Below are 11,590 nucleotides of genomic sequence, written 5' to 3' on the forward strand. Positions count from 1 at the left end.
TAATGAAAACCTCTGAGATGCTAAAAACTGGCCAAATATACAGTAAATGTCACATAAGGACAGATAATATAGAGTCCAGAAATAAGCCCATATATTTACGGTCAATTGATTTTTGACAAGGAAGCCATGACACTTCACAACGGAAAGAACAGTCTTTTCAACAAATGGTGCTGGGACAAATGGGTAAGTCACATGCAAAAGAATAAAGTTGTACTCCTACCCCACTTCATATATAAAAACTAACTCAAAATGGAGCTAAATGCATAAAATGCTTAGAAAATAGGCATAAGTCAACATTTTGGATTAGGCAACGGTTTCTTAGATATGACACCAAAAGCACAACTGACCAAAAAAAGACAAATGGGATTTCACCAAAATTAAAAACTTCTGTGCATCAAAGGATATTATCAAGAAAGCGAAAAACCAGAATGGGAGAAAATTTTTGCAAATCATATATCTGAAAAGGGTTTAGTATTCAGAATATATATAAAGAACTCTTACAACTCAACGACAACAACAAAAATAATTCAAGTAAAAAATGGGCAAAGGATTTGAATAATATTCTCCAAAGATGATAAACTGGGCACTATCCACATGAGAAGATGCTCATCATTAGTGATTAGGGAAATAGAAACACTACAATGAGGCACTGCTTCAAACCTTCTAGGATGGCGATGAACAACAAATGTTGAAAAGGATGTGGAGAAATTACAACCCTCACAGGCACTATGGAAAAAAGTCTGGCAGTTCTTCAGTTAAACAGTTACCATGTGACTCAGCAATTCCACCTGTAGATATGTAACCAAGAGAAATGCAAACATGTCCACACAAAAATTTGTACGCCAATATTCTTGGCAACATTTTCATAATAGCCAAAATGTAGAACCACCCAGCTGTCCATAGACTGATGGATAAATAGAATGTGATCTATCCATACAATGGAACAGTATTCGGACATAAAAAGGAATGAAATACTGACACATGCTACAACATGGATTACACTTGAAGACATTATGCTAAGTGAAAGAAACCAGACACAGGGTGGCCTGTTAGCTCAGTTGGTTAGAGCATGGTGCTAATAACACCCAGGTTGCCAGTTCGATCTTCACATGGGCTACTGTGAGCTGTGCCCGCCTTAAAAAAAAAAAGAAACCAGACACAAAAAGACAAATATTGTTTGATTCCACTAGATGAGGTGTTAGGAATAGACAAATTTAGAGACCGAAAGCAGATTAGAGGTTACCAGGAATTGGGGGGTTACAATTAGTAGGAGTTTAATGGTCAGAGTTTCCATCTGGGTTAATGAAAAAGTTTTGGAAATAAACAATGGTGATGGTTGCATATTAATGTCAGTGAACTGTACACTTAAAAATGGTTAAAGTAGTAAATAGCATGTGTATTTTACCACAGTAAAGGAACAAAGTTATAACATGAATGAACCTTGAAAACATGATGCTAAGTGAAAGAAAACAGACACAAAGGCCACATGTTATATGATCCCACTTCTGTGAAATTCCCAGAATGGGCAAATCCATAGATAGAAAGTAGATCAGTGGTTGCCAGGGACTTGGAGGAGGGGGTTGGAGAGGAATGGGGGTGGCCGCTAAAGAGTACAGGTACATCTTTTTAGGGTGGTGAAAATGTTCTGGAATTAGTGGCGATGGTTGCATAACTTTGCATATATAATAAAAACTACTGAATTATATACACTTTAAAAGGGTGAATACTATCTCACAAAAAATTTTAAGTGTCAAAGATAAGCAATCAAGTTTTCCTGACATGAAATGTTAGAAATTTCTTTATTCTTACTTATTAAGCACTGCTTACTACTGCAGAACACTTCAAATCACCCTTCGAGAACTCATTCTCCCCCCCACCCAAATTCTTGATAAAGAGCTTTTCAAATAAAGACATGCTCTCTTCTCTCTTCTGTATAAAACTTTATGAAATAAAGGCAAAGAACTGTGTACGTCTTGCTGTAAAATGCTGCCCATGGCTGCGGAAACAGCGTCTGCCCAGGCTCCCTTTACTGTCCAGGTCCTGAAAGACTCTTGTTCATGAATTGTCTCTTCACAAAGCAAGTCCACCACTAACAAGAGGGGACAAAAGAGAATGAACAGTGGCAAATCACAGTGCAAGTTCAAGGTAAGGTCAGAATATGAACTTATTTAATAACAAAATTTAAAATTCGTCTGGCAGCCCTTATGTTACCAACTCCTTGAAAACACATGTAAAAAAAATTTTTTTTGAGTGACTTACAGATCACTCAAAATTCCGACAACAAAATAGATATAATACATTCAAGATATCACACACAGAAAATCTGTTCTATAGGGTTTACAATGCCCCAACATAAGAACAACCAACCATAATTTATTATATGCAATCATTATTCACTGTGATTCAGTAAACTGCTACTTACAAGAAGGCACATACTCAAAGTTTAGCAACACTGCAATGTGGAAACAAAGTATTCTTGTAATGAAAAACCTTCCTGTGTTTAATGGGGGCAACAGGATAAAGGTGATTTAGCTATTCAACAGGCAAAGAAGAGGGTCTTACCTTGCTGGGTTTATCATTCTGAGGGTCAAAAACTTTCTCACACAGTCTCAGCCCAGTCTCTTGCCTTAGCTGCTGTAAATAGGCCCTCATCACTTCTAAAAGAAGGAGCAAGTAGAACAATAAAAAAAATTGTATTTGAGAATGTATTGCAAATGTGCTGGTTGCTGATCTGGACGCTGACCTTGGCAGTATATTTCTGTACACTCAAACAGGATAAAAAAAAGAAATGACAGTCCCAACGGTTTTATAACTATATTCATTTTGATCCAAAAGATTCTTTACATGTCATACTTGTTGCCAAGAATCTTTTGTGAGAGTGACTAGCAAGATAATGTACTTGCTAAAGATTCCACTTTCAATTGTATACCAATCAAAGCCAGAAAAGGAGGGGGGTAAAAAGCCAAATGGAGAAAATCTGTGCCATACAGAGACAGAGACCCTGTACTTACCATCTTCCTGTTTATTTGCAGGTTTGGCATAAATTGCGTTAAGTGGAAAACCAGGCTCTCCAGGGATGGGAAAATTAGTGATTCCCAACGTATACATTTCTTTCTCGCCTTGGCTTTTGGAATTGCACTAAAAAAACACCAAAAATTATATACACACACATATTTTACACGGAAAAGGATAATAATATCCAATTTGCAATTTTTAGTCTAAGTAGCTATAGCTGGGATTAATGTTTTTGGTGACTTTTTGCAATCTGGTGAAGCCTGGGGACCCCTTCTCAGAATAATGCTTTAAATGAATAAAATACACAGAATTACAAAAGAAACCAATTATAGTGAAATACAATAATTATAATATTAAAAAAACTAATTTATATATAGTCATACATGTGCTAAATAACAAGATTCTGGAGTGGCCCTAATAACTAAATTCTGAAGTAGTAATGAGTATAAATAGAATTGCAAAAATCTTCAACTTTAAATGTAATCTGAATATGCTGTGATTTCTGTTGGAGAAAAAAATCACAGGTATTGCTAATACTACTGTGGGCTATTGTCTACATTAATAAAGGGAGTAAATGTTAAGTTTCAGTTAGAGGTTAGTGAAAAGAAAAATGTGATCTTTTTCCCACTCAAGTTCATGGACCCCTGAATTCTATCCTTGGACTCCCAAGTTAAGAACCCCTGAGCCAAAGACTTGAAAGAAATTTTTTGCTCAAGATTTGTCTTGGGAAAATACACACAAAGCATTATCTTCTGATTTGTCAACTACACTGTAAGTTTAGAGGTCTACCTTCAGATTTATTTTCCTCTTATGTCCATGCTCTAAGTCAGAAGAAATATTTCCTACTTTTCCTTAAAGTCTCATCAAGTCCAAATACCTACTAGTAATTTGTTTTCCTGATAGATGATTATCCAAGTTTAATTACCTTTTGGAGTTTCTTTAGACACTCAGAAATGTAGAGAGTTATATATATCAAAGTCCTATCAGCTTCATTCTACAGGAGGGAAAACAAAACTTAAAAAACAGTCCTGATCAAAACATAACAATTATGTGCAATAAATGAATTCAATCTTTGCCTTTTGACTATCAACTGAAAAATGCAAAAGTTACTATAGCATCAAACATTCCTATTCTCAAAATGCGTCTTCTCAAGCCCGGTTTCTGTCTGCCCTGAGCTGCATGACTGCTCCCGTCTTCCTCGGCCACCCTTGACGCTGGGTTCCCGAGGTGCTGTGCCAAGAGACCTTCACTGTGCAGGAAGGAGAGTTCACAAAGCTGCTGGGAAAACCTGAGGTGCACCATATGGTCGGCTAATTTTTAAAAAGCCTTTCACATCAGGATTTCTGCTGAGAACAGAAACATTCATGGCTATAAAAGAGGAAGCAATTACTTCACAAGTGACTTGTTTCTGAAGAGGTCCATAAGCCCAACTCTTGAAATAACCAAAAAAGGAAAATCTGAAGAAACGAATGGATGTTGATCAAATGTGGTGTGTAGTTCAGGTCAAATTTTTCAGATTTATAGTTTAAAAGAAACCAAACTACACATTTCCTTATTTTTATGATCATATGATATTCAAGAGAGAATGCAATGTGGCAGAATTATATTTATTCACATCTATTACAAACACAACACTTACAGAAAACACAGCTAAGATCACAGAAGGTTTAGACTACAATTTGTAGATCAAGAATCTACAAATAAAGATTTCACACCCTGTTGATTCCAAAAGGCCAAAGTTTGGCAAGGAGCTGAAGTTCCATATTCTAGAATATTATCCAGAAAATACATTAACATTTCTTGTAACTTGCTCAATAGCAGGAGCTAAAAAACGTTCTGCATTTTTTCCCTCTCCTTCTCTGCCACCCCACTTCTACCTTCCCCTTGATCTCATTCCTCACAAGGGCTAAGAGCAGAAGGGATGAAAGGGTGGTTGAGGGGTGGGTTGGGGTCACTGAAGTTTCTTTATTTCTCCATCTCAGGTCCAGGACACAGACTATATAAAAAATAACATAGCATGTAGGACTTTTAGTTTTGGACAGGCACATAGTAGGTGCTTAATTAACGCTGAATGAAGAATATTTCATTCAGATAGTAAATATTTCAGGCTCTGCAGGCTATAAAGTCTTTATCACTACTCAACTCAGCTGTTGTGGTGTGAAAGCAACCACAGACGATATATAAACAAATGTGTGTGACTATGTTCCAATAAAACTTTATTTACAAAAAGAGGCAGCCGGCCAGATTTGGCCCTCTGGCTGTGTTTGCCAACCCCAGTGTAGATTTTGGAGGGAAAATGAAAAACTAAGAGTTTCTCATACAGAATCTAACATTAGGCACTGTTTGGGATTTTTAAAATCATACAATCTCATTTTATTTACTCCTCAGAGCAACCCTGACTGCCAGCTAGATATTATCACCATCAAAAAAACTACATTAAATATTAAAAGCTCTGTACTTTACCTTAATTTCATAGTTTTTGAAGAAGACATTGGCCTTGAAGTAATAGATAGCTTCATCCACAATATCTGTATCTTTTGCTAAGCAGGACCCAAGGGGAGGAAGGCAGAGAACATTACTTTAATGCAAAACATAGTATCTAAAAAAACTATAAAGAAAAAAATATCCAAGCTCAATGGTCAAGAGTTTTAGAGTTGAATAAAATAAAATGAGGCTACTGAAATACAAACTCTTCTGAAACAATTTCGAAAAACATGTACATGGTTTATTTTTATAGCTTTATTTTTATAAAAGTGATACATGCTCATTAGAAAAATTAATAGATACCCATATCCTCCAAATTTTAAATCGTCACCTAATCTCACTACTGAGAAATAACTACTATTACCATTTGGTGAGCATCATTCTAAGACATCTCTCAATGCATTTATAAAAAGAGACTGAGATATAGACTAACTTCAACAAACTGATTTTAAAAGTATTTGATACAATTTTACTTGAATTTACATGCTGTAGTTTCAGGGGGAAAAACTCAATTGTCATTTAGGAATCCATTGGGGTTCACATACACATCTTTCTGTTTATAAAAACCATGACTTCAAATATATTTGTACAAGCTGTTCTTGGTGGCTAGAGACTGAGAAAATCCAGAAATACTACTGTGACAGAGATAGATCTCATTATACAATTTCTCTGGCAATTTTTCGTTTTCCTTTTTTATTTTAAAAGGTCACAATCCCAGGGTCTTGGTATCCGGCAGCTGGTTTCAGCAATGCAGAGACAGCTATTTATATTTCTTGTCCATGACTGCTATCCTTCTCACACAGCAGAAAGGCAAAGTAATCCTGAGGTTTTAATACTCTGCAATTCAGTTATCTGTATTCCTCCTCATTCCCCCGCTAAAGAATTTAAACGGAATTTGAACTCTAGACTTGTGTTCATTGCAATCTGTTTTCTTATGTGCAAAAAGGAAACTTCTTCAAAGGATTTGATAGTGTTTACAAAAACCAGCTAGTTCTTTTAAATGTCACCATAGGTGTGTATTTGGTGGGGAAGTTAACAGGGTTCAGAACCTAAAAGAAAGTTTAGCACATAAAAGGTGTTCAGAAGAAATTTGTTGGTGTAAATAACTGAACTAATGCTAACAGTTATTTAGCTCACAACACAGGTTTACATTCCTCCATAATTCCAATTCAGTTCTAATCCAGTCCCTGGAGAAGAGTAACAGGTCATTCCTTGTCTGCTGAAATCATGAAGATCTGGTTTCTTGAGGTTCCATTTGCCCTCAAAGGTAGCAATTAGATTTACTCCATCCTTGGTCATTCACATCTTCTGATATACTAAATGGTGTTTGGTAACGCTCTGAAAATGGTTCTTTTCAAGGAATCTGGGCCAACATTGATTCTTATTTTTCTTTGCACCGTAATTGTTTTACATTATTTTTCTTCTTTTTGGTCTGTTCTTTTCCATCTGTTCCTTTTTCTTCATCTCAGAATCAAGTACAGGCTGTGGTGACTCACCAAATTTATTAAGTTTACTGAGCTTTCAACTGGTGTTGAAAACAAAATTAAATTAAAACGAGGTCAAGTCAAATAGTCTAGCAGAGGGATGGAGATGGCGTCAGTACAAAATTGGTAATTAAAACCATGGTCTTGGAAACCATGAATGGAATTCAGTGTAGACCCTTTCTGGATGTAGGGAAACCATGTCTAATATAATACAAATTACACTGTTGGCAGAATATCTCAGAATGTGTCAGAAGAGTCTCAAGGTCTGAAAAGAATGGGGCTTTCTGAATAGTAAAAAATGGTTTAAAAAGGAGTACCAAGAAAGAAAGCAGAAGTACATTAATTCAGAAAAGCAAGAGAAGAAATGAGTAATGTTATATAGGACGCTTCAGATTTAAGATCGAGGTATTGCTAAAAATGGAGATCCTGAAAAATCGATAAAGTAGATTTAGATGGGGAAGAGGTTAAAATATGTTTTGTTTTGTGTTTTTTTTTCCAGCTTAATGACAGATAAGGGATAGGGACATGGCATTCTTTACAAGTAGCAGCATTAGTTTGTAAGAACTGACAGTCACGACAGAAAACTAGAAAATTAAGCACATTTTCTTTCTCCTCAACAAAATGTCCTGGAGAAATCAGCAGCAATAACACAGTTTCCTATTAGATACAACATATACCCATGATCTTGAAAGGCCTAGAAAGCGATATCACCAAGCAAACAGAAAACACAGGAGCAATGTGAAACAGAGGCCTGAGTTAAGAATTTCCCTGATTTGATGTCAGAGGGTTGTTAGATGTTTCATACCAAAATCTGAAAATAACAGAAAGGGGGTTTGACTTACTCTCTCTAGGGGCAGGTCCTTTGAACTGACTTCTGATAGGCAACAGTGCCATGTTTCCAATCAGCTTGGTGTCGGGGTCCATGAGAGAAGAGTGGTAAGCCTATATTGGCACGCCAGGTAATACAGAAACAGAAAGAGAGCAAACGTCAGCAGGGCAGAGAAGTATTTTCCTCCGAAGGGGGAAAAAAAGAGTAACCCACCCCAGATTAACTAGAGGAAGCGGGAGAAGGGATGGTGGCAGCTGTGTGCTGGAGCTGGCTCTTACTAGCTCATGAAAACCAACGAGGGGGATCAAATATATGGTGATGGAAGGAGAACTGACTCTGGGTGGTGAACACATGACGGGATTTATAGATGATGTAATACAGAATTGTACACCTGAAATCTATGTCATTTCACTAACAATTGTCACCCCGATAAATTAAAAAAAAAAAAAGAAGGGGAAAAGAAAAAAAGAAAACCAACTGTTAAATTACTAGGAATTTTTGAGCCAAGCTGGTTGTTGAACACAGCTGTTATTAAAAATAAAATTATATAAATTTGCAATAAATTATATTTAAAAATACTCAAAATTCATTACTTCCTATTAAAAAATACTGTTGCCTGTGAGCTTAAAGTTATTAATGTCTTTTGTATCTTTAGGGTGGAAACACTACATAACATGGTACTACTGTGCATCTCTTTCAATTCCATGTTCAGTGGCATCACACTGATAACTGATGGGAGTATTTACATCACAGAAATAGGCAAACACTATATAGATCAGGGGTACCCATCCCCCAGCTGTTGTTAAGCCAGAGCCCAAGCACTGGCTTTTCAGCGCTGCCATTTCCTGGCTTTATGTCTTTGATCGAGATAACACTTTTCTTCTCTTAGCCGGTTTCCAAATTTGCAAAATGAAGACATATACTGCTTTCAATGGGTAGGTGTGAATTAAAGGATGAGGGGGAAAAAGTCATATTTGTGAGAGCAATTTGTGTATGAGACCTCGTTCTGCCTTTTATAAGATGTCTAACTTTTTAAAGAAGACATGGGCCCCATTCATATATTCATTCAGTCAGTCACCAAATGATTACTAAGCACCTTCTGAGTGTAAGGCACGGTGATATAATGGTATACAAGACCAGTACCGTCTCCATTCTTAAAGAACTTTTGGCTAACAGAGAAGACAGATATTAAATAAGTAACAAAGGGGAAGTCCAGGGTGCTCTATGTGCAAATGGAATGAGCAAAAGGCTTTAGCATCCGGGTTTAAAATTGGACTTTATCAAAGCCACTAGTGTGCAACCTTAGGGAAATTACTTAACTTCTCTGAGCCTCAGTTTCCTCCCTCCTCTGCAAAATGAGACAACAATAATATATCTACCTGATAAGCTCACTGTAAGGATTAAATGGGATAATTTATATAACGTGTGTAGCTCAGGGCCTGCCTGGCACATATCCAGAGTCAAATGGTAACTATATGCTTCACAAAATCTATAACGATGGCTTGCTTCTTTTTATCACACGTATGCTTCATCTAAAGCAGCCTCCACCCTCCCCGTCACCAGCTACTGTCTTGTTATCCATCTATTTCCTTCATAGCATGTCATTATTAGAAACGATCTCCTTTATTTTATTTACATGTTTGTCTGCTTCCCCATTAAAATGTAAACTCCTTAACAGCAGGGATTTGTTGGCTTTATTCACTGTTGTAACAGTGCTTAGAATGCAGTCCGTGCTCAGTAATGTCTGAATAATCACATGTTGTTGAACCTCTTTTTTCCTAATCTGCAAAATGGAGGCTGTAAGGGCGATAAACTACCTCACAGACTGGCTGCCAGAAATGAAGAGAAACTACACCACCAATTTTTCTCCTACTTTGATGCACAAGAAAATAGAAACATTTGGAAACCCGGCGCAGACCTCGAGTTGGCTCTGGTGGCCGCCAATGCCGGCTCAACAGGGAAGTGGGGTCTGACAATGACAAGCAGCGGAAGGGACCCACCCCCTGGGACGGAGGAAGTGGGTCTTCAGAAAAAAAGGAGAAGCCAGACCCTGGACTTGAAAAATGAAAAATAAAAAGCGAAGCCCTCGCGGCTCTGTTGACGTTTTGGGGACACTGCCGGAGTTGGGGGCTTGCAGAAGGGGCAAAGACAGGATTGGGATTGGAGAGAAGGGGCCGGAAGGGCTGAAGCAACCTCCTCTGCACGCCCACTCTGCCGCGCCCCCGCCGCCGCTGGCCGACACTATCAGGCCGCCCCAGTCCTGCAAGAACTGGCCCCCTACCCTCTCCCGTTCTGTCCCCCGCTCCCTCTCTGCCCAGCTTGGCCCACTTCTCTCAGCTCACGCACGATTTGTCGCCGCTCTCCCCAGTTCTCGCCGTCTGTCCACACCCCTGACTCGGGCCCCTTACCGGCATCTTGGCGACCCCCGAGGTTCAACCCAGATGATGAGCAGGAACCGGTTAGAGCGCTGGGCTTCCGGCCTGGCAGCAAGGGCGGGGTAGGCGGAAGTGAGCCGGAAGGGGCGGTGCGGGAGGACCCGCGCTTCCGGCCTTGCTGTCTGGCCGCTGCGACTGCGCAGATCCGAAGGGGGTCAGGGGGCGTGAGACGTGGAGTGGGTAGTGTGTTTGGGGTTTACAAATCTGTGCTCGCCTTTGTTTCTTCAAAGAGCCCCTTTTCAGTGAAGCATTCCCAGTCATACTATTTTAAATTCAACCCCACTGGACTCCCTGCCTCGTCCTTCTTTCCCTTTTTTCCCCTTTTAAAAGAATCTTATGATTCTTTCCTTTAGTTTACTTTCGGTGTTTATTTCCCGCGATCTCCCCATCCATGTGAACAAAAAGGCAGTGATTGTCCGTTTTGCTCACTGCTGTGTCCCCCGTGTCTAAAACAGTGATGGTACACGGTAAGCATACTTGTTCAGTGAATGAATGAACCCAACTTTTTTGTTGTTGTCATTTCAAAAATGTCATTCTCTTCAACTGCTTTTGCGGTTTACAGCGATATTTCACGTATTAGTTCCCTGAAGCCTTTTTCATTCTGAGCTTCGTTTGTAGTGGATAACTGGTTTTTCAGGGGTATGACCAAACCACTGGTTTTAAAAATGGGGACAGCACAGTGAGAGGGAATTGTGCATTATTCTGTACTGTAATTCTGTGTGATGGATGAGAAACTGACTGAGTTTGAATCCCAAGTCCAACATTTATTGGCTGTGTAATTTTGGGCAAGTTAATTAACCTGTGTCTCAGTTTCCTCATCTGAAAAATGGAGATAACAGTACTTATCTCAGTTTCGTGAAGATGAAATGAATTGCATGCAAAGTGCTTAGAACTTACATGCCTGTAAAACTAAAGACTCAGGAATTTTTAACCTATTACTGGAAAGCAACTCATGTTAAAAGCCAAGTTCACTGCTGCTTGGGGCCATTCCTTCTCTCAGTCCCTCAGACTGGAATACTTTGCCCCATGTTCCCATAATGGATTTCTCATTTAGGCCTCTGGCCAAACAGCACCTTTTAGGAAGAGCCTTGACAATGAGCCCAAAGTAGGCTGTTAGTCACTCTCCATTTCATTAGTTTTCTTCCTATTCCTTATCAGAGGCTTCCTTGTTTATGGTTAGTCGCAAGGGCCCAACATGTCAACTCCATGAGAGTAAGGTTTTGTCTGCCCTGCATGCTTCCCAGTGCCTGGCACCCACTGGTAAATTTGTCGGAAGAACCATGTCAGGCTCCCCTACTTGGGGAAATTTACTCTTTCAAAAATTTGCCCTGGCTGAGTATTTC

The 11,590-nt window shown here is 38.8% G+C and overlaps 1 protein-coding gene across 1 annotated transcript; it reads right to left on the bottom strand.

Annotated features, from left to right (window-relative positions):
* Positions 1 to 454: 454 nt before the first annotated feature.
* Positions 455 to 10,327, bottom strand: ARPC3 (actin related protein 2/3 complex subunit 3). Its single transcript, XM_081036803.1, has 7 exons — positions 10,221 to 10,327; positions 7,826 to 7,925; positions 5,479 to 5,555; positions 3,941 to 4,009; positions 3,012 to 3,138; positions 2,563 to 2,657; positions 455 to 2,089 (listed from the first exon to the last, which is right to left on the bottom strand). Exons 1-7 carry the CDS (start codon positions 10,224 to 10,226, stop codon positions 2,027 to 2,029), a joined length of 537 nt encoding a protein of 178 aa, XP_080892929.1. The 5' UTR covers positions 10,227 to 10,327; the 3' UTR covers positions 455 to 2,026.
* Positions 10,328 to 11,590: the final 1,263 nt, after the last annotated feature.

This window comes from Rhinolophus hipposideros, assembly GCF_964194185.1.
Source record: "Rhinolophus hipposideros genome assembly, chromosome: 24".
Lineage (NCBI taxonomy): Eukaryota > Metazoa > Chordata > Mammalia > Chiroptera > Rhinolophidae > Rhinolophus > Rhinolophus hipposideros.

Excerpts from the sequence above, each read along its gene's own strand:
- ARPC3 (XM_081036803.1), bottom strand. Across the intron at positions 3,139-3,940 it reads GTCTAAAGAAACTCCAAAAG|TGCAATTCCAAAAGCCAAGG; the intron begins GTAATTAAACTT and ends GTGTTTTTTTAG. Across the intron at positions 2,658-3,011 it reads TGCAAATAAACAGGAAGATG|AAGTGATGAGGGCCTATTTA; the intron begins GTAAGTACAGGG and ends TCCTTCTTTTAG.